We start from the raw sequence: 26,670 nt of genomic DNA, 5'->3' as shown, positions 1-26,670 counted from the left end.
CATCAGACTGGCTCAGTATGACCTAGCCCTGCCCCGTGAGCTGGGTGCGACACCATCCCCCGGGGTCCCACGCCAGCACAGCTCTCTTGAGCGGGATCGCCGGGCGTGGGCTGCAGCCGACTAGGCAGAACCTTAGCACTTCAGCCTCCGTACGGAAAATGGCAATAATCGTACAGGATTATACGACCCTAACAGTACGTAACTCGAGATACCTGACCTCGGTGCCTGAGTGAGGAGCGCAGGCTCTAAGCCATGTTAATGAGGAGACAGTCTTTGCCAAGCACAGGCTGCAGCGCCTGCGCAGGGTCAGGGCAGTGCGAGCACCCTGCTATGCTTCTATCTTAGGCTTACAGAAAACAGGTGAAAACAGCTTCTGGGATCAACCCTGCACGCAGGCAGTCAGCGACTTTCCTAAATTAATATATAAAAACTCTAAATCTCACCTCTCTGCTCTCCATTCATTTCTTCTGTCTTCTGTATCACACAGGCAAGGTGGTGACAAGCTTTGCAGACAGGCACAAGACTGCTAGATCAGGATGGAGGTTTTGGAAACGTGCTGCGTGTGGGTACCGCGTTTCCTTAGATTTTTCTCATTTGAAGTGTGACTTCAGTGCAGCTTTCCTGTCAGGCACGGTGCCTTCTGCTCAGGAGTGTGTATTTTTCCAATAGGATTTTATCGCTCATAGGTAAATTAACCTAAAAGAGAAAAAAATGTCATGTTTTTCCTCTTCATTTAATAACTAACTACTTGGGTAACTGTAAAAATCAGAGTTGTCTCAGCTCAGCCCTTCAGTTGCAGGCAGGAAGACTGCATGAGCTGAGAGCTGAAAAAACACACACTGCCCAAGTCACAGATCTCTGCTGAAGAGATTCAAGAGATACAAACTGCAACTTGTACGTAGACCAATCAGACAATTTTTTCTGTCACACTTAAGACTGTGAGTGAATGAAAGATTCAGGACGTAACTCCTCCATGGCTCAGAGGAGTGAATGTAGTGCCAGGGCCTGATTGCCAAGCACAGAGCCATGTGGGTGCGAATGTGCCCAGCTACATGTGGGTGAGAGTTGGGGCTTTTATGCTGACTGTGCTTGGTGCTGAAAGCCCCTTGTGGTAAAAACAGGGCCTCTTTACTATTTGCAAGTGTTTCAATCTCACACCACAGCATACTCCAACAGCCTCTCTAATGTCGCAGGAGGATGCTGGGGACTGACAGTGCTTTCTCTTCACCTTAGTCCGCTAAAAGTAGATAGCGCACATGAAGCCTGACCCAACGCTCCCTTCAAAACTGCGAGTTGCCCAGATCGGTACAAACAAAGCGTTGATGCAAAGCAGATTGCACATTGCCGGGTACAGCTGCCTTACCTCTGCTGCACTCGAACAGTGCTGCTCTGCAGTCAGAAGCTTCCACTAAAAGGACGTACAGATGTGCACTGACAGGAAAAACTTCTTATCGCCCTGTTTTATTCTTCTTTTGCCTTCCATACAAGTTGCAGCAAAGGCAGCTGCGTACAAGGAGAGCTGTTGTTTCCATAGTAGCAGATGGGCAACGGCAAGAAATGGGTCATTGCTAGAACTGTTCCACTCATTCTGGTAGCTGAGCAGCTGATGGCCAGTTGGGGAACAAGAGATAGAAGTCAGAGCCTTCCTGAGCAAACGCACATAGCTGTAGTGAAAACAATCTAAGAATCTGTTACCTTTAGTCACCGAGCCGCACATCTTACCTGCTCCTCCTGGCTGCACCGACATGACATGTGCTTGAACAAGGCTCTGTTTCACCTTCCATTTGCAACTCCTGTATCCCCAGCACAATTCCTCTCACTCTCACAGAATCACGCTGTATGCCGCCCTTAGTAATTCCAGGGGAGTCCCTCCTTCCCTTTTTTCCCAGCTGAAGCCTGAATAACATCTGTTTTCATAAGGTCACTGTTGCATTTTTCTTTTTTTCATGTTTGAAACATCATTCCTTGTGCTATGCAGCTCCTGCTGAAGCATCCTAGCTCACCTGCTACAGTAACTCATGGAACCGAGGAGACTTAAAACAGAGGGTGTCACTGAACTTGTGCCAAACACAGATTTAGCTAAGACCCCCTACTCGATCCTGCATGCGGAATTGCTCTGTGGGCAACAACAGGATCTGACCAGTGGGAACCATTTGTTTGGGATGCATATCAACCAGTAGGAAGCTGTTTTGGGGTGGGTGGGAATACCAGGCAGCAGTTATTTGTGCCGTCCACTGACACCATCCTTCTGATTTCTCCGCAGTCTAGTGGTGTGGCGGCTCTCATTGCTGTTCTCGTGCTGTTACTGTTGGTGGCACTTGGTCTGCTCTGGTGGTTCTGGCCCCTCTGCTGCAAAGTGGTGAGTACCGGCTGTTAGAAAAAGGCACTAGATGTGTGACTCACAATGGTAACTCATTCCATGTTGGAAAACACAGATACCATAGGAAGTAAGTTCAGTAACAGGAGAGCTACATGAGACACAAAGCCATCTGTTGAGGGAGTTCTCTTTTGTTAGTGATACGCAATAAATGAAAGAAGAGACCAGCTTCAACAACTGGCTTTCTGCTGGGTGAGCACGTAGTGTATTTCTGTGAAATCTTTCATAAAACCCTTTCCTCTGTTATTTGAGAGTTGCTGGCCATGGTGACGTGCAGATGTTATCCTGGCATTAAGGACCATTTTAAAAGTACAATCACTAAAATTGGGTTTTGTAGTCCATTACAGGCTCTCAAGTTGGAAATCCTTTCTTGTTGTTAATAATCCCTTGCAGACACTGCATCTCTTTTCATCCGAGTGCATGCTTTATCCTTCCAGCAGCAGTCTGCAATGCTGTTTCACTAACTCTCCTTCTGCCTTCTGGCATGTTGGGGCACTTAAACTGGTAAGGTTTGTTATTCGTCCAGTTCAACGACAGCGCTGAGGACTTGGGGAGCGGAGATTACTTGGAGGCTGTTACTGTGTTCCTTGCTTTGTGGAACTGCCTTTCCTTTCTGACCACACCGAAGCCCACCCAGTCAGCAGTGCTGGTGCAGCCAGTCAGACCCCAGGCTCTCGTAGAGCGACAAGTCCTCAGCGTCCATCAGCACCTTCGTGGTCCAGGGTTTCTGAGGCAGGAATGACAGGCTCCCCTTTAACAGAAAGACTCCATTCTGTCTCATTCTCCACAGTACAGCCCCATCAGGGATCTAGGGAGGTTGTCTGTTACTTGTTTTACTTCAACGTTATTTCATACCGTGGGCCTTCCTGGGGAAAAGAAAGGTTTGAGATCAGTACAAAGAAACCCACCTAATTTCTTGTTTTAAAATAACTGGCTCAATGTGACGCACAGAAAGTCTTCACCTTTCTGAGTTTCTCCCCTTTCTATTTGCAGAAGGTGGCCACAACTGGGCATTCCATGTACATCTGTGACCTGGGGCAGGCTGAGGGGGAGATGAAAGAAATAGTAAACTCATGCTAGTAGAAAAACAAACGTTTTCTGTTTCAAAGTCTAGCTATTTTGAAAACACGCCTGTAAAACACAATTTAAAACCTTATCTGAACCCAAGTAACTTTTTCCCAGTGTCTCCTGCCAGCTACTTACAGGCTTACTTTGGAGTGAGTTACTACAGTACTCCCGTGTACGTGCTGAGAAGGATCACCATATCTTGCTCAACAGCCGAAAGCAGCTGCTTTTCTTTTGTCCTTTTCCTAACTTCTGAAGTTTTTCTTCCTTTCCCCCCCTCCCAAGACAAACACACTTTCTTCTGAGCTGACTGCTGTCAGGGAACCTCCTGTTCCTTTAGTCTGCAGAGCTCTCAGAATGAGTTACCTCACTGAAACCCTGTCCCTGGCTCAGTAGGTCTGTCAGAACATGATCCATCCACCTCAGATTTGTGTTAGCCCAGGACCAGACTCATACAGTTGGAAGTGCAATCGATCACAACAGATTCATCAACTGCGTGTGCTTTAATCGTTTGCCAAGTGGATGTTCTTCTCTTCAGCATCAGGTTTGCACATGTACATGTAGTGTAAAAAATCTAAATACTCTTCCCATTGGTCGGTGCTTGCCAGTCCGTGCTCGTCAGTGGCCAGTTCCCATGGCACAGTAAAACTTCATATACTGTGCATTTTCCTCTCGTTACAGTAGGGAGCAACTGCGGCACCTCAGTCCCTCAAGAGCAGGAATCTGCCCAGTGATGACTCCATAATGACAATCACTGAGGTGCTTTCTAGATTTCTTTATGTCAAAGTCCAAACATATAGTTCTATAGTACTCATTTCCAGCCCTTTTGGTTCTATGCCAGTACAATTATAGTATCAGCTGCACCAGCCCATGCCTGCTACAAGAGAAAAGAGTTCAGTTCATCTTCCGTGTGTACATCAAAACATCACGCGGAGCTGTACAGGGATGCCTAAGCTTGGGCCCAATTAAGTAAAATAGATGCCCTTTTATAAACAAATTGCAGTGCACAGGCAGTACCTTGGTAGCCAAAGGCGCACAGTGGCATTAGGGCAGGACTCTGTCTGGGGTCATCTCAGCTGTAAGAAGATGTCCCTTCATTCTGATTCACCTGGTGCTGAAGTCTTTTTCTCCCTGACGTCTGTGGCACAGGACAGCAGCTTACCCTGAGCATCTTTTCTGCATACAGTGTTCATCATAGGAGCAATCGGCTCTTTCCAGGAAAGTCTTGAGCTGTAGACTGAGAAGCTGTTACTACGAAGGTGCCTGAATTCTATGAGAGCAATGAAACCATGGCCCTTCAAGTGTCTGTGCCCTCTGTTGTTCTCTTCCACCACTCATGGATATTCTTTAGTTCTTCAAAAAAAAAAAGGCAATTTTAGGACTCACTGCTATAACAATGCCGAGCTGCAAACCCACATTTTCTGTTACACTAAACCTGTTACCAAATGAGGGCTCTTCCTTTCCTTTTGCTTTGATGTCCGCTTCCTCAGATCATTATTCTGTGTCCGCTCTTTTGCTCTTGGCTGCACCTGAGGGCCTTGCCGTTACATTATGACCCCTTCTGCCTAATCCAGTTTGGGCCTTGGTGCCAGTCTCCTGGACAAGAGAGGCAGCACAGTAGGGCCAGCCAGGACCTCCTCTTCCCTTCCTCCAAGTCTGCTTCCCTGGCAGAGCAGAATGGTCGGCTTCATGGGACAAAGAACAGGAGCAAGGGAGGAAGCCGCAAACCTTTAAGGCACCCCATGCTTCAGAACCAACTGAAAGAGAGAGAAGCAGAAGGTGTTGCAGGCAGAATGGAACGAGTGTCGGGAGCCACAGGAGCAGGCAGAGCACTCGGGTCCACGAGGTTTGAGCACTCCATCCATGCTAGGTGCGGTCCAGGAACACTTAGGAGGCTGGGGTAGGGAAACTCCTTCTCCTCCTCCTCCTCCCCCCCTTTTTAAAGGCAATTCACTGTTGACAGTTCTCTCACTCTTCCCTCGGTATCAGAACATATGATTGCATCAAGCTGGCTTCAGGCTCTGGTGCTGACATTTCCTAATGCCCACATCACGCGAACATTTGAAACGTGTTAATGAGCAGATCAAAGGGACCGTTGCCTGAAGCAACTAACTTCTCGTCTCTCTTTCTGGTTTTTTAAGAAATCGGCTCCCCTCCAAACTCAGGTCTCATTCTTTGCAGCTAAATAAATGAGATGCAGCCTTGCCTGGTAGTAAGGGTGATAAACCAAAACAACATTAGCAAGCGGTCCACCTCCACATGGGGTTAATCAGACGGCAGCGTTATTCACTCGCTGTATTTAAGCGATCTGAATCCAGTTCAGGAGAAATGGAATTTCCAGTGTTATGATCCTTGGTACGTGCAGCTTCATGCTGCATTTGTATTGTTTTCTGCCAAAGGTGCACGAGTTCCTCAGATTTCTCTTTTTAAGAATAGCTTTCTGCTGATTTCACTTGAAATACCACACAGGACTGGAAATAATCAGCGTGCACGAGTGCGTGAGGGGTCGGTGGAAACATAAGGATGCAGGCACTTGCATTCTACTTCTGTCAGCAGGGGTGACTTTCTGCTACTCAAAGCAGATTATTTTCTCACACCACTGTCACATTTAAAGCAAGTTTCATTTTCTGAAGCTATCAGAGGTAGCAGCTAATTAATGTATTGGTTAGCTTCACATCACGTGTACCGTGTAGCTTGAGGGAGTTCAGCAGCTGGCGTAGGATTAGATCCTGTGCTCAGAGACTGTCATGGCGTGAGACTTGAAGCCCTGTGCGGTCCAGCAAGCGGAGTTTTAGTTTTTCTTGATCCACTAGGGTAGAAGTCTTGATTCCATTGCTATCAACAGGCACAGGGCCCATGCGAACCATCAGCACACGTCTCGAAGACATTTACTGAGCAAAGTTGTCTTTGCTCAGGAGAGCCTGTGAGACTGAAGAATTGCAGAGCTATAGAGAGTGAAGTGAAAATACCATTTAGCATGGATTTAAATAAATCCGCAGCCTCGCCAGGACTTTCCCCCTACACCTTGCAGTCCTGGCACTGGAATACAGTTTCTGAGGTAATTGTTAGAAACAGGCAAAAGGGAAATAAGAATGGGAATTTTGACCCTCAATATATTGGAAACGCTGTTTTACCGTTTCCAGACTTTCAGTGAGAATTAAAGTATCTTCATGCTTCGGAAAACCTGGCTCAGCACCCAAGTATCTCTCGGAATCTGACCCATGATCCCTCTGTGTTGTTGTTTCTTGTAAAGTTAGGGTGGGAATTCCAGTCTGGCTCTCGGGAATGTTCCACTAATTAAATAACCAATTCTGAAAATTCCTGATTGGGAATTCAGAGGTGGGAGGAAAAAGAATTCAGAAGTATTCAAGGAAAGGTACCTTCTGGCATGTTTTTCCAACATCAGAGCAGCAAAGGGACGTCTGGTTAAAATCCACAGCTGACTTCCCAATCCGCTCAGAATACTCTGAGGTTGCTTGGTGAACAATTCAGTACCTGAAACCTAAGGTGCTGTGGAAAAATATTTCCACGAGTGCCATTACTTATTTCTCTTATTTGATAGAATTCTTGTATCCAGTGCTAGAAATCATCTCATTTAAACTAGAGATCATCTAAACAGTTGGACCAGATGATCCCTGAGAGTCCGTTCCAACCTGGCACTCTGGTATTCTGCGAAGTTCATAGCTTGTTCACGCACTAACCAGTAACTGCCTTGGTGGCACTGGGACTCGAAACACAAATCAAAACCGTTCTTGAGTATTGGTCAAGAAAAATATGTTTCTGTTATGCATGATGCTCTACGTCTGTGCAGTGATATTATTTATAGGCAGTGGTATGGTCAAGGAAAGTACTGTAATTAATAGCATGGAGTGAATAAAAAAAGACGTGTTCCAAATGAAATGCTTAATCCTGTACGAGGAGATTTAGGTGTTTGTCATCGTGGACTGTTTTGGTTCTGTTGTATGATGTAAGGCACAGCAGAAATGGAGTATGTTCTATTCCTGGGCTATGTTTTAGTCATTTCTATACAATATACAAGCACAAAAAGTCACTTGATATCACTGAGGTACTTCTTAGGTAACAGACCTGTTTTTCCTGTGGAAGAACAGCTGTGCATTCAGTTTTCACCTCCGTGATTTCAGAGAGTTGCTGTCTTCCTCGTCCCCTCCACGCAGTGTTCCGTGGACTCCTGTCAGTACCAAGGCACTCCCCAAGATCTGCGATACCTGAGTGAGAAAGGGAACAGGAAGGAACTGTAGGCAGAGGTGTAAAATAGGCGTAAGTGAATTATCCTAAGAGTGGGCCATGCTCAGTATCAGTTGAAGCAGCCCTGCAAAGGTGCCTCCTCCTGCAGGCGCTCCCCACCAAACAGTCGAGGAGCTCCATGCTGAAATTATTAGATGTGAAATGTGAGATCTGCAGAAGCGATCTAGATGTCTAGAGGTGAAGCCTGAGCTACCAGAAGGCATTTCACACTTGTCACCGGGCCAGAAATTATCCGGCAGCGTGGCACAAGGAAGCAGGCATCTTGGCCCAAGATTATGCAAGGCCTCACATAGACCTGGGGATGCTTTTCCTCGCAGGCTTCCTAATTAACTCCATAGGGTTCATCATTGGCTATTACTTAGACTGACTGACTCTTATCCGGTCAGGAAGCAAAGTGGCAGACACGTCTGCCCAAAGAGTGTCTGCCAGTCAACTGATGTTATTTTCTATTAGACGGATGGTGTTAATTTCCAGAAGGCCTTGATAATCGATACCCAAGGGACCTGGCAGCAGTGGTTGCCAGTATGCAAGCAGATGTGGGGAAATCGGATGGAAACCATTCACTCTTAACGTTTTTTGTTGGCTTTTGGATCCTGCCGGTTCAATTCTTATGCTTTTACATGTTTGGCTCTTTCAGGTCATCAAAGATCCCCCTCCGCCTCCGCCAGCTCCAAAAGAGGTACCGTATGATGGTGCTCCCCTCATCACGCTGGTTACACGATTCCACTCCTCGTCGCTTCCCTGTGTTCTGCAAGTCTGGCTCTTTGTCTTAGCTGCTGAAGAAGAAAGAATGGCCCCACGGGAAGCCTTAAGCTGAGAGCGGGATGGCCAAAGTCCAAATCTCTGTTCTGTCTCAGCCCTCTCAGTGTGGCATGAATTAAGGCCAAATCCACAGAAATATTTAGGAGCTTTATCCCAAGACAGCTGAACATTTTTCCCGTTCTGCAGCAAAAGCAGAAAGACTGAGTAGCTGCTGTGTACAGTCTAAAGATTCACGTATGGCTTAAACAGCATTTTCCCCAGCTTTGGCATTCCAGGCACTGAAGAACCCTTACAATGGAATGTCTCTCCCTCTTGCGGGCAGTAACGCGCTAGAGGATCTTCCGGTGTCTCTAGTATTTTCGCCCCTCAGTCTTGATGCGGGCAGTTGCTTGAGCACACTCGAGTGCACTTTGCCAGTAAAGCCCAGGATCAGGCACACCTCGCTGAGCGGAGGCAGCCGAGAGCAGGCTGGACAAAGGCTGGCTTAGGAGACCGCGATGGGCTGCGTCACCTCTGTCTGCAGAGCTGCCAAGCACCGCCTGCTGAATCCCAATGAGCAGGGCTGGGGAGCCGGCGCTCTGAAGGCAGTGGATTTTATGTAGAAGCCACTGCAAATCCTCCTCTTTATGAGTGTTTTGCTTATTTTTGTTAGCAGAAAGGAAAAGCACAATTGTCAGTAGAGCGCACAGTTAAATTCCCCGTTTGGACTTTGCTAATAGTCGCCGCCAATGCTTTCCCATGCAAAACATTAAAAAACATTTCCAAACACCACCAGATTTTGTAGGAAATTGGTAAACGCCGGGTGAACCAAAATACCTGATCTTTCACTCCTACCAGGGGAAACGTTACTGTGCGCTCCAGTGAAACATACCACAAAGACACATAGTGGAGGCAAAAAAAGTGACTTTTTAGAGTAAACAGTATTTGAATTTGTTGCCAGGAAGAAGAACAGGAGCCCTTGCCTACCAAGAAGTGGCCCACAGTGGATGCTTCCTACTACGGTGGACGAGGAGTAGGAGGAATTAAAAGGATGGAGGTTTGTACAATCTGGAGATGCCAATTCACTAAAACACAAGCTCTCTGAGGCTGCAAATGGTGGAAACAAAGGCTTTTAAAGAAAATACAAGGGCATAATGTGCGCTTCCTCCCCAGTAATATAAGCCTCATAGAATTTTTTTACCCTATCGAGCAATTTTGACCTTGCCTATGAAAGAGCAGCTTTCAGTAATACCATCTGACTGGATCTTTAAATAGCTGCCTCAAGACATGCTCTTTCCATCAGACTAATGAGAAAGGGAGAGTGAGAGCCTTTTCTGAATGTTTTGGAAGAAATTACAGTGAAACATAAGTCCTGCAACTGTGGGCCAGCCAAATGTACTGACAACGGTGATGCTAAGGAGAGGCTTGATCCCAAAGGAACGTGCAGCGACAACAGTGCCCGTCTTTGAAGAGACGTGATAGCATCATGTTAATTAGAACAGAATGAAAAATGTGCATCCTTATGGGCACGTCCTTATGTCAGATTTTATAGGCAAGTCAGCCTTTACGGCATTTGCAGAGCAGCTATCTGCAGTTTTTAGCTTCAGTCGAGGATACCGTCTGTGTGCAATGCCCACCTAGGCCATGCTGATGTATTGTGATGAAACTTGAAAGGTTTTGGCCTAGCAATCAGCTCTGTTTTAGTTCATTTTAAATGCAGCAGCAGAACATGCAAGAATTGCTTGTTAATCTAAATTAGCTCGGAACTGCTAATTTAGATGAGCTTCCGATTTTAGAGAAAGAAAACATTTTCTGCAGTGCTTTTCAGCGACAAACTAGAAAATACATTCCAGCATAAAGAATTACAAGCCTGGATGTCTTGATGGGAGCCAGGAGAGGTTCCAGGATTTAAATCATTACAGTTTGTAAATGGGGTCTTGCACAGTGACACAGAGAACCGACAGATACCTCAAGAACACAAATTGTGTCAGCGCCCTGAAGAAATCCATGTTCATAAAATGGCAAAACCACTGTATTTCCCCATCACAGAAGAGAGCAGAAAGTCCTAACAGGACAATGAAGGTGACTGGGTCAAAGGGAAGTTATTCCTTACCTGACAGTTAAATGTGATTTGTGGTTTCTGTGCTGTGGGCAACGAAAGACTTGCTGGACTGCTCATTGCATTTCCTCCCTGTTTTCAGTTCACGTGGTAGCACAACTGCCTGTTTTTCATCGCTCCTCTGTGCTCTGTTCTTCTGCCATTCTTCAGCATCTGGATTCTTCAGGCAGCTGCCTTGCAAAAAGAAAAGGAAAGAATGAATGAGCAAACTTTGCTCCCCACTCCTCTCCTACTTCTCTTCCCTGACTACGTTCCCTCCCAGTAGTCTCACCTCTGCAACAGCCCAGAACAGCGTGGCCAGAGTTGTTCGCTCTCCCTAGATCTGTATTTCAGCATCGCTTTGAAGCTTTACAGTGTCATTTCTCGACTCCACCCATTACAGGCAGCAAGCTTTTCTGTCAAAGTTACGTTGCCAGACTCCACAAATTCAGGTTTCTTTTGGGTGAAGTTGCTTTAATCCGAAGGAGAGGGTCATTTTATCAGTAAGGAATCCACCACCTCTCTCTAAATAGCTTTAACGGTGTTTAACATACATTTTAACAACCTCATAAAAAACACCATAAAAGTACCGTTGATCACAGTGAAAGATACAGATGCATTTTAATGACTCAGCAGGGCCTACTTGGACATGAAAGCCCATTCTAGCAGAGCAGAGAGAGGACTCCTCAGCGAGGAGGAAAAGAAATCACTGAGCAAACCAAACAGTAAAGTTCAAAATAACAGAGAGGTTCAACGCAATCCCCCTCCCAAGAAATGATGATCTGCCTTTTAACAAAGGGAGGTACAGAACAAATTAAGCTCTGTCATACCTCGCTGCTCACGTTCGCTGCATGGACATTACAGCGGTAAAAAATACTTGGTGGAGGAGAGAACATGCTAAGATTTTCCTCCAAGGAAAGGAGGTTGTAGGGAGGTGGATGTTGGACTCTGCCCAAGTGACAGGCGATAGGGCAAGAGGGAATGGCTTCAAACTGTGCCAGGGGAGCTCCGGATTGGACATTAGAAAAAACTTCTTCACAGAAAGAGTTCTCAGGCCCTGGCAGAGGCTGCCTGGGCAGGTGGTGGAGTCCCTGTCCCCGGCAGGGTTTAACAGACAAGTAGATGAAGTGCTTAGGGATATGGTTTAGTAGTGGACAGGTATGGTTGGAGTTGATTATCTCAAAGGTCTTTTCCAACCTACCGATTCTGTGAGTTTACAGTGATTCATTTTTTGAAGAGGGCTACACTCTGGTCGGCCTACGTATTTTCCTTATTTTCTGTGTTCCGTTTCCATTCTGCACACGGTGCTGCTGATGACCGAGTCAGGCTGCTGCCTTCTCCCAACGCTACAGCACAGTTATCCTGGCACATTACAGCTTTTTCGCAGCAAGACCCGGCACTGCCTTCTGCCTCCCTCGGGTAGCAGAAGGAAGGCCAGGGGCATGTCTTCCTCTGCTGAGCAAAACGATGTGGTGCTCCTTTGCAATGGGAGAGCGGTTGCATCCCACTGTTTCCCTGCCAACTTTTCAAGTGCTCCAAGGGGCAAGCAGCAAGAGAGAAATGACACACGCCTACCATGCAGTGTGCAGCAATGCTCTTGGTTCTGTCTCTCAGGGGTGAAGTCACTCTTCTCTGGTGTTTACTTGGATTCTTCTCTTTTCATCTTCAGTCAGGAGGTCCCTGAAAAAAACAAGTGTGTCGTGGAGTCCCGTGGTAAGGATTAGCCATTTGCCAGGAACTGTTCCCTGACTAGCCAACGGTCACCTTGACCTGAGATGTAACGCCAGGATTGAGTCTGCTGGGTTTCGCTGTATCCTTACAGGCTGGGTGGTATCATGGCGTGATTTAGGGTGTCTGGCACTGACAGGTATCTGGGCCGGTTTAGTAAAAAAGGACTTCCCAACTCCAGCCACAGCTGTTAATGCTCTTTTTGGATGACAAGGTAATGGTCTTGTCTAGGTCTGTTGCTTTGTGCCAGACCGCAAACACCCTTGCTTAAACCGCTGCATGGCGTTACCAGTTACAAGGTCAAATAAAGATTCCTGTAGCAAGACAAATCATCTCTTAGAGGGGAGGCTTTTTCTGTATTTCTTCTTTACAGCCTTTTATGGAAGCAGAAATACATCCTCGCCTCACCCACAGCAATAACCCTGGTCTGCTTTCTCTTTGAACCCTTGGAAGGTGTTTTATATACTTGTGGCAGTGACAAAGCGTGCACTGCTACACGGTTTACTTTCCAGTATTGTGCAGGAAGACTCCTTCATCTGCGCTTTCTCCAGGAAGAACTTTCTTGCAGAACTATTTGGAAACCCAAGCAGTTTTGAGGAGCTCCTGCCAAAACTAGCTCCAGTACCGCCTTCTCTCTAAACTGGGGTTCTTAGCAAGCACGCTGTGTTAGGAAATCGTGGGTGAAAAAAATCCAGGCCTTTACCAGTGCCAGGTTAAGGTCTGGCATTTTAGGATAAAGCAGAACTGGAAATTATTTTTTTGCACTGTTAAATTAGAGAATATTCCCAGATCTCCTGTCTCCTGTGCAGCCCACGCGATGTGCAGGAAGATTATCTTTCAGTATTTCCCTTACCTTTTTGCTACTGAGACTCGTATTTAGTGATATATTTAAATACAAATGCTCCCCTCAGTACCTCCCCTCTTGTTTATTCAGAACTTCTAATTTTAAACTTCTTCGCCTACTTCTCTAATCTGTAACCGTTTCATATCCTTCGCGTGCAGTGCACTTATGTCTGAACTCTGCTTTTCCTAGGTTCGCTGGGGCGATAAAGGATCCACCGAAGAAGGGGCCAGACTAGAGAAAGCAAAAAACGCCGTGGTGAAACTCCCGGAAGAACCAGAAGAACCTTTTCATCCTAAACCACCTAAACCAAAGCCTACCTCACCAGCCATTCAGGAGAAGTGGTACACGCCAATTAAGGTAACTTTTTTAGCCTTCAGTACAATGCAGTTCTGTATTAAAGGCTGGGGTTTTCTGCCTCACCAGTTTCAGGCGTGCTGAACTGTACGTTGTTGTTTCAAGCATTCCCATTCAACTGTCATGTCCCATCCAGGAAGGGAACACCTGCTCAGGATGAACAGCAGGAGCAGTTTTTAGCCCTCAGCGCTCATCATTACTGCCACATTCTGTTATCCTTCCCCAAAAAGGGACATGCTGCACAGTGAGAGTACTAAAACCTACAGGACCTTTTTGGCATTTGGTCTATCTCAGCATCTCTCTGAAACTACAAACAGTCTGTAGCTCTTGTCCTCAGTTTTAAACATATGTACTCATTTCCAAGCAAGAAAGGCAAAAAATTACATAGAACAATATAATGCAAAAAGCCTGACAAACAAGTGAAACATAATAAATGGCATAAAATAAACAGCATTTTTCTCTGTAGATACCATGAGTCACTTGCAAACCTGTAACAAGCTCTTAAAACCTGAAAATGGGTCAATAAATACCTTGTTTTAAATGCGTAAGAGCAGAGAATACACAGGTTTAGCTGGGAGTGCGGAACTGTTCTGTCTCCCCAACTCTTTATGAGTCCTTTCTGACCACCAGCAAGTCTTGAAGACGTGCTGTCCACACACACGAGAGCCCTGTTGCTCATCTTTGTGGAGCAGGATGTTTCTGACACACATCAGAGCCGCTGTGAACGCTCGCAGTGGACCTGCTGCATTCACTGCGTGTGGGACTTACCGTGCAGCACAGTCGATGCGCACTGTGTGCCCAGCAGGGCCGAGGCTTCCCAACAGCCAAGAACTTGCTGTATAGTGCTGTAAAAAAACCCAAAACAAATACCAGATACACACGTGGCAATTGAGCCCCAAGTGATAGTGAATACACGGGTTGCATCTAGATGGCTGAGATGTAAACGTGGGTTAGGTCAGAGCCACTCTGCCTCAGGGGAGGAGGGGGTACGTACCTTGCATTCTCTGATGGGAAGGAGCAGCATGTGTGGTGGGGTGACACAGCTTAGGTTTGTACTTTGCTCATCCGTCTCTAAGGAACCAGTGCCCAGTTCTATCAATAAACCTCTCCATGGATCTCCCTGGAAGGTAGCGTAGGAAGCGTGGTCTGCTGCCCGATGGCTGAGTTGATTGCGCTGATAGTCCTGTTGCTCTGTTGTCGCAGGGTCGACTCGATGCACTGTGGGCACTGTTACGAAGGCAATACGACAGAGTCTCTTTGATGCGACCACAGCAAGGAGATGAGGTTTGTGTGTGGCGCGTGTATCCGCTGCAGCCGGTGAGAGGGGGGCAGTTAGAGCGGCACAACAGGAAAAGTAACGCGTCGGGGAAACAAAGGGCATTGGGAGACGCATGGCACCAGCCCAGAAATGTTGCCGAGCCTGGGATCTCCTGAAAGCAGCGAAGGATCCTGTAAATTACGTGTGTTCTGCTGGAAAACTAAAACACAGCACACACTTCATTCAGTGTAAACTCTCTGCAACAAACGCCCAAACCTTCCTTAGAGCCAGCTACTCCCAAGAGTAGTGTGGCAATCAGAATACCAACACCAGCTCAAATTTCAGCGACCACTGATAGCTTTCAGGCAAGTTGCTTCAGGTAGCTTTGCACAGCGTCCCAAAGGCAACTTTCACCGAAAAAACGGGAGGAAACTTGCTTCCCAGACAATCCTTTCTCCTGTACATTTGTGAGCCATGGAAAAGCGGCCTCCATGGCAAAGACTGCTGTGAGTGGGAAGCAGAGTTCTTATTGGAACCTCTTCCAGTGCAGCTGGATTTTGTATGTCTGGTGGCTATTCTTTAAGAAAGCATTATGTTAAATCTTAGCGTTATCTGAGGAACACGCGTATCGCCACGGTGTTTCAAATCTACAAGGGCCATTCAGATTCCTGTTTGTGGCACACTGGAAGAGACAGAGGAGCAAACAGTTCCCTCGGAATGAGATGGGAACTTTTTCCCAGGGCCCCGGCCGAAGCAGGCATGGCAGATCTGATTCTCAAACCACCCAGCGGTCAGGTGTGAAAATACTGTTTTTCAACATACACTGTAAAGATGAAATAAAAGAATCAGCAGGGTTAATGGGAGGGAGGTACTGAGAGGTAATCGGTGCTTAAGTGATTTCCCAGGATGAAGTTCAGTGCTGTTCTAAAGGAAGAAAAGGTGAGGCTTAACTAAGAACAAATACTGGAAGAAGCAAAATGACCAAGTGCTATGCTGGAAATAGGGGGCACAGTCAACTACGAGTGTTATTGTTCTAGCTGCGACCTTGGCAAGGCGTTTGCTATCTGTGTGAATGTTGCGTGTAGCACAAATGACAACAGGAAATATACATATAAAATATACGGTACAATCAAGTCCAACAGGTAAAGTCAACGTAAATAGGAACCTAGAAAAACGGTGCCTGAACGGGAAAAGAAACTGGCAGTTAGGCCCTGTTTTGAGGGTTTCTGGCCATAAAGACAGGCAGTCACTGTAAATATTGCCTGCCAGGGAAGGCTTTGCTGAGCCACTGTGAAGTCTGGCATCCGCCTGCTCTGGCCTTGACGGGAACACACTGACCAATGTCTCAGTTTATGAAAACCAGAAAAGTGGCTCACTAACCTTCAGTATCTCCACTGGAAAAAGGAGCAGTGTCTGTACCGATGAGTAAAATCTACACCAGTGGTAGTTCAGGTGTGACCCGTGAGCCTGTAGGAGCGCAGTTTCTGTCCAGTGTGGGATTTTATACCTTGCGTGGGAAGGAAATGAAGTCTTATTACTTGTCCACACTTGGTAGGCAGAGATGGCATTCTGTACCTGATGGGTTTGAGGCGGTATGTGGCTGAGCCGTCACATGTGCATGCCACATGGCACGCGTGCACACAGGCGCTCTGGGAGCACTGTCGTCGTAAACAGCAGCCTCATCCTTGTTTTGCTTTGTCTTCTTTCATTTATTGTTTAAGAACTTGGTAGTTCCCACTTGTAGGAGGATTCACTGCTGAATTTCAGTCTTTGATCAAGTAAGTAAAATTTAGGCACGAAATATCAAAGCAGAGCGAGCTGCTTCTTCCTTCTCTCTCTGCCTCCTCTACCACCTCCCCCTTGCTGCCAGACCATGCCGAGGGTGGCCCAGTGCGAGAGCTGCACGCAGCCGAGCTGAGCGGCTTTGATTGCGGAGGGAACTCCTTGGAGTCATGCATTTTTCAGCTGGCAATCCGTGCGGGTAGGAGGCTTGTACAGGTGTGAGCTAGCAGGTTGTGGCTGACATCTGTTCCGCACAGAGGCAGAGGTCCTCGGCAGCCTGCAGCGAGGCTGCAGGACTGTCAGCAGATGCAGTTGAGAGCGGTAGAGCAGTTTTGGTCTCACATTTGCCGCCTGGGGGCTGAAACACTAAAGGTAGAGTGGGGGTGGACACAGCTGCGCTCCCAAACATGCCTCGGGCACAAATAAAGAGATCTAATGTAGTTTGACTCTGTTGCGGTGGGGAGACGGGGACAGAGCACCACTTCAGAGACAACTCCGCGCTGCAACATCTGCCGCCCCGTTCCCTGGGAGTGACAGGGGACAGCAGGTATGGATCAGAGTCCCCACACAAACAGCCTCCATTAAGCCATGGACGCTTTTGAAGGGCTTCCATCAAACGTGGCGGCGGCTGCAGCAGGAGGTTTTGTTTTCAAAGCCGTGTTTTGTTTTCTGCACCAAGAAGGTAATTTATAAATGATGCGTCACCCTGTCCTTATACTCCTGTGTCTGCTCTTCTCCTTCTTGGATTAAACGGGTAAAGTCAAACATAGCCCCATAGTTTTAGGGTACTCTGATAAAGCAGGTAACTGTCCGAGGGTGTCAGTGGAGTTACGGCAGCCTTCAGTCCGTGGTGTGAGGATCACCAGGGAAGCAGAGCCAGCTGCAGGAGCCGATGGCCATTGTTTCCGCAGAGAACACCTCTGCCAGGGAGTGGCACTGCCTGAGAACAGAGACTAGCACCCGCTCGACAGGCCTGCGCCGCGGTCCTCTGCTTTCCTCTAAGTCCTTGTGTTTATTTCCCAACTCGCAGTTGAGCACCTCAAGGTAATCAGCAGGGGGTTCACATGCTTTGTACGATCTGGTTGCTTGGTGCATTTTGATCATGGCTGAGATTCCAATCTAGTGTACATTTATGCACGCTAATGTCTTTTAAAGCCACAAACAGCCTGTGGCACTTGCAGTTAAGAATCTGCCCTATTAGGATGCACACATGTGGGACTGGTAAAAGGGAAAAGAACCTAGGTAGTTTTAGAAGAATTTCTAAACTGTAGAACACTGCCAGCTTTTTGACTGTTGCAAAACAGCCTAATGAAAAGGAAGACACTTTTACTTCATTTTAACTTTATGCCTGTTAGCACTTAACTGCTTTACATTTTTTTACTACAGAATGAATATAAATGTGTTTAAGCTCATGTTACTTTGTAAGCAGCTCTATGTTATACAAAAGAATGATATCCTGCATTATAACTCTGTTAGCTCCCCATGATTTAGGGGTAAAAACATGCTCTGAGATGAGACCTACATTACTGTTCCCCTTGTGTTTCTTTACCAATTCCTGCTTTGGGGACAGGCAGAAAACACTCGAGTGCTTAGCTCAGCCTGTCAGTTGTAGAGTGGCACAGTAAACGATAGGAGGCTGTGGTTCTTGGAGTTTCAAAACAGGAAACCCTGTTTTGAAAGAGAAGTCTACTTGCGGTGCCCAGGAGCACCTCTCTGTCCGCTCCCACGGGGCTTTCCAGCGCTCGGTGGCAGCTCGTCCCCTACCCCCGCGGCAGAGCTCATCCCCTGCTGCTGCATCGTGAGCGGCTTTGTCCTTCGGAACCCACCAAACCACATCTGCTTGCCTACAGGGCAGCAGGAACTGCAGCAGGGCTGGCGACTGCATTTTCTGGGTTGCTCGTGTACTCTCTAAAAGCGGAGCTCTTTGTCCATTCCTTAACCAAGGAGCACCTCCTTCAAGAACACGAAGGTGATTTGGCTCCTTTAAATACTGCAAAATGTTGGAATGCCCAGAGCAAGAACAAGTCACAGCTAAGAGAACGATGACTGCGGCTGCTCAGTAGCGGCACACCTTTTGGTTTAAAACATTTAAAACTCAAACTGCATCCAGCAGTAATTTCCTATTCCAATTAAGATCTGACTCACCAGAGCTCTTTGTTCAATGACAGTGGGGTAGAGCATATCCTAGGGGAACATGGAAATTACGATGCTCAAGAAATCGTTGTCTGAGAGTTTTAAAAAGAAACGTTTTGTGTTTAATCTTCTACATTTCTGCAGTTGTAAGAAGGTGCAAAACGAGTTACGAAGTGTGTAAGATGAGAAGGGAACTAGAGGCAATTTATTGGTACAGACCCAAAAGCTGAACTGGAGCCAAAGTTCCAGAACAGATCTGATACTGGTTTAAGTTACTGTTAAAATTACTCAGTTACCTGATACAAAGAGAGGAAGGGAACATTTTCAGAGTACTCGTTTCCAACTGTCCTGTTCAGACTGAATTCAGAGGTTGTTCTCCAAGATGATGCAGCACATCCTGTTGAACGAAACACAGAAATAAATTTCAGAAAAAACATTGTCCCTTGGCCAGCCTGAAAGAAAAAAAAACCACACTTTTTTGGAGAGGGCACTTCCCTTTTAGCTAAAAAGGCAAGCAATAAGCAAGAGATAAGCATGATTATTATTTATGGACTTATTAGTCCTGTCTTGTGGTGAAGCCACAGAACAGTCTGCAATTAAAACATCTGGACAGTAGTACTTCCTGCAAAAAGATGCTCACTGTGAATGGGATCACAGCTTCCCTCTTCTCAAACTGGATTGCAGGCTGCCCTTCAGCGGGGTGCAGGTCGGCTGCCCCATCCTGGCTAACAGTGCTTATCCTAACAGTGCGATTTCCTGTCAGCCCATGGGAGCAGCAGTAAATAATCTTTATTAAAACATGATGTTCACAGAATCACAGAATCACAGAATCACAAGGTTGGAAAGGACCCATTGGATCATCGAGTCCAACCATGTTGTTCTGGTGTTAGGACATACAAGGATATGTTCCAGTCTACGTAGGCAGTCACTTTGGCACTCCCTCCTTTCGTGCAGATCAGTGCTGCTGCTCTTTTTAAAACGAGCGTCAGGATTCATCAGCCTGAGTGCAAACACTCGTATGAGTGGCACAGGAGAAAGAAAGGAATCTACTGGTCAGTTTTAAGGTCCTGACATTTGTCCCACTCTGACTGGCACTCCTGCAGAGCGAGGCGGACAAAGTGTCTGCAGTGGACCCGGTACGCTGGCAAGGACGCCGCGCCAGCACTGCCGTTGGACAAGAGCAGGCTCTGTGCTGCGGCAAAGGTCCTGCTGGCGGTGCCACCACATGAAGCCATGACACACTTTAACAGAGCATTTCAGAAAGCTGAGCTGCCACAGAGCACGCAGCCAGGACTCGTGCTGTCTGTATGAGTTCACAAACAGCTACCTGAAAGATGGGTGCTTCAGGCCTCGTAAAACAAGCATTGCAGTGACTGGAACTGTGCTGGCGGCACGGGGATAGTGCCTGTCAGTCTTGTCTGGGTGGAGTGTGAATTGGCTATAGCCACAGCTACCTTGTGTCCCGCTGAAGGGCTTTTCAGTTCTCGCTCTCCTCCAAGCTGTACTAAAAAGAACATATTTAATTTGTCAGAGCAGTTTTTGTTGATAACCATTTGGTTCACTGGACATGATTCAAAAGGGAAAAACCAATTTGTTTTCTTAATGCCGTAAACCATCTTTTTTAGGGAGAGGGCTGCAGTAAAACCAGTCCTATTTGATTGGTGTCTGGCTGCCAACAAGGAGAGGGCAGCGTGTGTCTAACCGAACCCGGCCCCTGAACACGGCTCCCAGCCGGGGCGCAGTTCCTGTTAATGATGAGCACCTCATTAGTCCAGCTTAGAGACCGGCTCCCTCTGAGCAAGGAGAAAGCCGACAGGTCCCCTCAGTCACTGCTCTCCGGAAGAGATGTGACAGCTTTAACTGTCTTGGGCGTCCAGATTTACGAACTAGTCCTACACTCCTAACCAGATTAGTTCCCTTTCCATTAACGGCTGAAAGTAGGGCAGCTGTCCGAGCGGCTGCTTGTAAAGTCGATAATGTCTGCTGTGTTAATCTGCGGGCTTTTCAGATGAAGGAGGCAGCAGATAACAGGATTAAAGTTTCACGACCCAGGGTTTTCACAGCCCGAGACGCGGGCGTAGGGTGATAGAGAATGACTTCTGTCATTAATCTTAATTGATTGCCAAGAGGTTTTAATCTGGGTTATTAATTAGGAAGGTCCTTAACACACTGTCTACATATCAACATCAGATGCTCTTTTGGGACTTTTTGGACATATGGCCTATCTTATATTTACATTCACAAAACTGACGCACGCATACATCTCTGTATGAAGATGCTGTCGTATGTATGGGTGCAGACAAAGAGCCGGAGGAGCGGCCGCACACACAGAGGCATCGCACCGCTTTGGCAAAATGGGATGGAAATGGAGAAACCACAAGCATTCAACTTCCACACAGTAAACACGTACACCTCTGTTTATGTTGATATTAATGCATTTTGAGTATAGATGCCATTTATCTAGATTATCTTCCAAACAGTGGTCTCTGAAGTGCAGATTTAAGTCACGCGTAACCGCAGTGCAGCCCCTGTCTCTGTGTGCCTCTGGCCGTTCAGACACACATGGACTGCAAACAGAACCGTTCCCGTTCCCGTCTTCCACAGCTTCCATGAGCTACTACTCAGGCCTTTGCTTCTCCCTTTTCTTATTTTAAAGCACGTTACTGCTGGGACAGCCAGCTTAGGCAGAGGCACAACTGCCCATGGCTGCAGCCACGGAACTGCCTGATCAATTCCACGCTTACCAAGTCCTCTTTGAGGGAGGAGACAGAACCACAATTTGAGCACATAACCCAGGCAAGGAAAGAAAGCACTAAGGCAGAGTACCGGCATTTCAAGTTTGTGCAGATTTGAATTGCACTACAAATTTCTGCAGCCTTTCCTTCCTTTACAAATTATTTAGATGATTGTTCTCACATGTGGAGACGGAGCTGGGTCTGCGGGGCCTGTGGTTTTAAGTGCTCCGTAAGTGACAGCGGAACATTCCTGTTCGCTGCTAAGCGTGCTGGGCCACACCATGGCCTGCTGCCCAAAGCAAAATGCAAACATTAAAAGCAGTGGATCTGGCCTGTTTTACAGGATTCAGACAGTGGTTTCACTGCCATTTGGAGATCGGCACAAACACTTCATACAGAGATGAGTGGTGGTGGGCTGACCAGGAACCGGAGAGGCTCCGGGATGGGCAACAGGCCAGTTTTCCTTTGAGTCCACTGGACTTCTCTGGCTGACAGGAAAGGCCTGTGAGAACATCTCGAAAAGACTGTTTACGTGTAACCTCGTAGGTGTTGGTGTCACCCGTGGGCAACTCTGGCTGCCCACACCTTGAGCAGCCGCGCTCACTCGGGATGGGTTTGTGATAAGCTGGTGCTAAACAGTAGCTAATCAAGCTCGGAGTATGCTCAAATGTGCCCACCTGGGCACTTGCTGTACCATACAGGAGTCTCTAAAGCCTGGAAGCAGTTGCATGTGAATCATTTCATGCATGCAGATTTCCTCATTAGCTTTAGTACAACATTGTCCAAAAGAAGGCGGGGTGACGGAGCAGTTCCATTATCCTTGACATTGATTGCACAGCTCTGGTGGAATCAAGGAATGAACAAGAAGGTAAAAAGTTGGGAAGGACGCACACGTGCTGCTGAGTGTGCCAGCTGTGTGTCAGAGGCGGATGGAGGCAGAAAAAGAATAGTCAAAAACTGTATTCATTACTCCTGATCTTTTTACTGCATTCCTATGATTCAGAATTAGTTTTGTTCTCAAACCAATTTTTGCATGCCTAAGTCCATTATGAACTTTAGATCCATAAAGAATTAACAAAACCCCCTGAACGCTTGAGGTATTAAGAGTTTTAAAATGACTGAGCCTTCATAAGCCATAATATTCTCTGAACAACTCAGCTGCAATATCTTTACGGAGTGCCTTCGAGTAACACATCTCTCGTTTCCATCCGCTGCCGAGCTCTGTCTAAAGGGGGAAGCTGCTACCCAGGAAAAGGAGTGACTGTGCCACACGTTGCCAAAGCCTGTTACACTTTAGGGTGCAGGCTGACATCCATCCATAAATTAGAACGTCCCGATGCATTTGAGTTTGTCCCTCAGCACTGTGACACAGCGGCACGCCCTCAGCCTTTACGTTTAATTTTAATATTGAATGTGCTGCTTTTTGATGGCTCGTGTCACAGCCTTCATGTAATTTAAACACAGCCTTAAAAGATGTTAATTCAATTACAAGTAATGGCGTTCTTAATGCTGCCTCCTGTCACTGAGTATATACGGATGCAAATGCCTCTATTCCTTTCAAGTCACTCCAAAATGGATTTTGCAGCTTCTGGTGACAGTGGCGGACAAAGGCTACAGGAAAATCATTCACAAACTCCAGTGGGCTAAACTCCCCGACAGAGAGGGAATCGGGCCTGGAGCCACCCTGCCTGTGCTCCGGGCTCAGGCAACATTACTTTTGATACGCGTTTCTGTCTGTAGTTCCCTCCTCCAGTGTCGCCCTCGCTTCACTCTGGCAATCCAGACCCTGCGCTTTAAATCAGTCTGATCAAATTAAAAAGGATTAGATTTTCTTGGAATGCATTATTGCTTTTCTCCCCACCGGCAACAACAGAAATTCTTTCATGGTCTGAAATATAAATTTCGGTGCTGGATGCAAAATGTTAGTGTCTGATCAGAGAGGGTAAATGCAGGTGGGAAGTGCTCGGCAGCTACAGCACATTTTTTATCGTTCTGTGCCGAAGGAAATGGATGATATTTCATTTTACATTATAGCACAACATAAAACCTGCTAGAATTCAGAATGGTTGTAAAATGATGGACAAGTATCTCTAGGAAGTAGTGTATGATCCCAGCAGAAAGTTGATTATTTAGGGCTGCAGATTTTCAGCAGAGCCCATGGGCTCTCTGGATGTTTCTCCCTTCTGTGGAAGGACTTTCCCAGCAAACACCAGCACACACCAGCATTGCAAACCGTGAGGCGTCTCTAAATCGTACAGAAACCCTGTGCATCACCCCCAGGGAACAACTGCTCACCCCTCGGCGGCACATCCTCATGTCAGGGCTGCTCCCCTGTTTCCCCGTGCTGCCTCACTGCCCCATTCCCGGCTTCTGGAACGCTCGGGGTCGCTGCCTGAAGCCCGCAGCACCCGTCAGGGCTGAGCCAGAGCTCCTCACCGGGCGTTGCCATAACATCTACAAAGGCCTCCTCCCGCTGACAGTGGGGCTGCATCCCAGGCAGCGGATGGGAATAACCTTGTCTGTGCAGACATTTCCATAACGAGATTCCAGACCGGGGCTGACACTCATCAGCTGTGCGTTAGTCCAACACAGGCTCCCTTTGTAACATGACACGGATGCGCCCCGGGCAGAGACCAGAGGTGGCTCACCAACCTGATGGAGCCTCTTATTAAGATTGTGATGGCACCAAAGTAGGGTTTTGTTTTCCCCCGTGATAACAACATTTGTAACAGAAAGAACAGAAAGGCGCATAACGGAGTAGGAGAATACAATGGACTACTGTTATATACCAATATACCATCGGAGCTAGGATTCTGTGAGTTAGAACTCTCTGAATTCTATCAATTCTAGTCTGTTTTCTCAAATTCATCGCTTTACAAGTGCAGCGGTATACGCAGTCTTCCAGTTGGCAGAGTAAAAGACACTGCTAAGGGATGTAGGTACTAAATGGAGGAAAGGGGCACGACACTGGCTCCCTCGTGGAGCTCTTGCTATGGGCTCTGCCCCTTGGAACAAACCACAGCTATGACACAAATTTTAAAGCTAGTCAGCACTCTTCCCACTTTGGTGAAAAAGAAAGGAAAGAGCAAATCTCAGTAAGTTTGTCCTTGCAAACTCATCTCTAGGATTTGTATATATTATACATAGGTGACTCAATACCCGCCTGCCCGCCGTGGCTGTGCATCCTTTGAATCTTAGCGAGTGGAGCACAGCGAGTCAGGTGTTTTCTTCCCTTGCAAGCCCTTCCTGCTCCTCACATTTGCTGTTTTGGTGTTCAGGTATTCCAAAGTTTTCCTACCTACCCAACTGAAATGCAATTTATTCCCTTTTGCCCTCCAAACTGGTGGCACATGCCCATGTCCAACCTCCCCACAGAGCTTCAGGCTCCTCTCCGCGAGCTTGACCTGAGGGTGTCGATGGCAATCGCATGTCCCCGGCACCACTCCCGGTCAGGGCCAACCCAAAAAACCGCACAAAGCCATCAAGCTTGGATTGGCACTTCATACCATTTCCTGTTTTAAATTCCTGCCAAGGAGTCGTACTGAAAGCCGGTCTCTCTCTGCTAGATCAGTATTACAGCTGTGGTGCAAACTGCAAGTGTATTTCTATGTTTTGACTCTTGAAGGTTTGAATCACAAGGATTTAAGACACCTTTTAGTTTCTTGGCACATCGCTCTGGCTGAGTTCTTTCACCCTATTCACACTGAGGCTGGGGATTAACCTGCCCGGCCCATCCCGAGACACAGCACTCGTCTCCCGCTCTGCATCTCCAAAATATACATTATGTTCTCAGTAAGGACTGCAAACCTTCCTCTGAGGGCTTGTCCGAGAAGCAGTAAATGGAGCTGGTCTTCAGCTGAAATAATTATTCATTACACCTGACGTGTAAGGCAGTTCCACATCAAACCTCAGCTTTCTGGCTGATTGTACCTGCTGCTGACTTGGGTCCGCGATTGCCAATGCTGCGCTTACGCTCAGGGAGGGGCGAGGGCTTGGTAGCAACTTGCCAACACAGCACTGAAAACCAGCCTAGGTTTAGGCCTTCCCGTTGTAATACATTTCACTAGTCCAAAAGAACGAAAACAGAAAGAACGCTTACTGTTTCTTTAAATGCGCATTTCCTATGTTGACTGTAATTAAAGCCCTCTTCTTAAAAGTGAGCCATGTGCTCGGCTGGCACACGGTGAATGCTCTCTTAGGCATATTCAGTACATGTTTTATGTCAGTCTCTCCTGATTTATAGAACTATAAATACTCTGCCTAGGAAAAGAAAGATAATATTAAGCTTTGGCTCAGAGGAGGCTAGGAGCAACCAGTACAGCGTGGCACCGCCGCGGGGAGGTGGTGCCGACAGGAGGATGCCTGACAGGTTTTCGTGGAGACAGAGGTACGGGAAGTCACCCCAGATGTGCAGCTGCTCTGGTCACAGGCAGGTAGTCCTCACTGGAGCTTCCAGGAACACGAGGATGAGTGGGAACTGCCTGCCGTCAGGGAGGGCTGCTGCCCGGCCTCTCAAGTCAGATCTTGAACCAGACTAGACTGACATGTACAAAACCACACGTATTTATGTGCCTGTCAGCACCGTGCACTACCCACTGTTACACTGTCACGGCACCAAGGGCTTTACTCTTCAGACAGCTCTGAAGAATCGTTTTATCAGTTCTGTTACCCTCTGCTGTCCCTTCAGGCCCGCTGGGAGCAAGGAGGGAGGCAGAGCCGCTCGGGCAGCCGCCGGGGCTGTCGGCAGAGCCTGCGGAGAGGCACCTTCCCAAGCAACCTCCCTCTCCCAATGCCACTACTGCAGCTCCTACACATGCGGCAGCGAACGCAACAGGAGATGGGTCCGTGCCGTTCACAGGTGACACTGTACGCGCCACGATGACCTAAGCTCAGACTGGCAGTGAAGGACTGCCAGTTGCTGGGGGAGCGAGTGCTGAGTTTCCTTGGGCGTAAGCAGATCCAGATCCGTTCAGACCAGCAGTGAAGTTTAGTGAGACGCGTTCGAAGTTTGTGAGGCTGATATTTTCAGATGTGCCACTCCAGGCCGTTAAAGGCTCTCTCTGCCTCAGGTCTGCGAAGAGCCTGCACAGAGTTTTAAAGCACTGCTTTGGGAGTCTGTTATCCATGGGTATTAATTATTGAATGCTCTACCTTCTGGAAAAGTTGTTTCATCACTGGAAAGTGACCTTGTTCAAAGAGGCAGAAGGAAAGAGAGACGTACAGTGCCTCCTGAGAGCAAGTGGAGTGATGCGTATCAGGAGAAGACACTAAAGATTTATTGTCTGTGGC

The 26,670-nt window shown here is 47.3% G+C and overlaps 1 protein-coding gene and 3 long non-coding RNA genes across 21 annotated transcripts in view; 1 reads left to right on the top strand and 3 right to left on the bottom strand.

Moving 5' to 3' along the window:
• Window positions 1-626, bottom strand: part of LOC128852171 (uncharacterized) — a 50,815-nt gene extending 50,189 nt beyond the window's left edge. For all 9 annotated transcript variants that reach the window (XR_008449844.1, XR_008449849.1, XR_008449847.1 and 6 more), the window contains exon 1: window positions 444-626. This is a non-coding gene — a long non-coding RNA (uncharacterized LOC128852171). The remainder of the gene's footprint in view (window positions 1-443) is intronic.
• Window positions 1-26,670, top strand: part of ANTXR2 (ANTXR cell adhesion molecule 2) — a 102,319-nt gene that overhangs the window by 51,847 nt on the left and 23,802 nt on the right. Inside the window, exons 12-16 of the mRNA XM_054066343.1 lie at window positions 2,264-2,359; window positions 8,346-8,387; window positions 9,411-9,506; window positions 13,309-13,476; window positions 14,677-14,757. Of these exons, the coding sequence (XP_053922318.1) occupies window positions 2,264-2,359; window positions 8,346-8,387; window positions 9,411-9,506; window positions 13,309-13,476; window positions 14,677-14,757 (483 nt within the window). The remainder of the gene's footprint in view (window positions 1-2,263; window positions 2,360-8,345; window positions 8,388-9,410; window positions 9,507-13,308; window positions 13,477-14,676; window positions 14,758-26,670) is intronic.
• On the bottom strand, window positions 631-2,251 carry LOC128852173 (uncharacterized). The gene is made up of 3 exons (XR_008449863.1): window positions 1,723-2,251; window positions 1,364-1,603; window positions 631-696 (listed from the first exon to the last, which is right to left on the bottom strand). It is a non-coding gene; the product is annotated as an uncharacterized LOC128852173 (long non-coding RNA).
• LOC128852172 (uncharacterized) overlaps window positions 2,561-26,670 on the bottom strand; it is a 237,699-nt gene continuing 213,589 nt past the window's right edge. For 4 of the 10 annotated variants that reach the window (XR_008449854.1, XR_008449855.1, XR_008449853.1 and 1 more), the window contains 5 exons: window positions 18,943-19,043; window positions 14,468-14,781; window positions 10,563-12,227; window positions 7,529-7,668; window positions 2,561-3,243 (listed from right to left, as the gene is read on the bottom strand). This is a non-coding gene — a long non-coding RNA (uncharacterized LOC128852172). Of the gene's footprint in view, window positions 3,244-3,339; window positions 3,420-7,528; window positions 7,669-10,562; window positions 12,228-14,241; window positions 14,331-14,467; window positions 14,782-18,942; window positions 19,044-26,670 lie in introns of those variants that run through there. The other 6 variants (XR_008449861.1, XR_008449856.1, XR_008449857.1 and 3 more) reach the window with 6 other exon arrangements.

Source organism: Cuculus canorus, chromosome 4 (assembly GCF_017976375.1).
Source record: "Cuculus canorus isolate bCucCan1 chromosome 4, bCucCan1.pri, whole genome shotgun sequence".
Lineage (NCBI taxonomy): Eukaryota > Metazoa > Chordata > Aves > Cuculiformes > Cuculidae > Cuculus > Cuculus canorus.
Note: the sequence above shows the minus strand (reverse complement) of the source record. Positions and strands in the feature narration are given on the sequence as shown.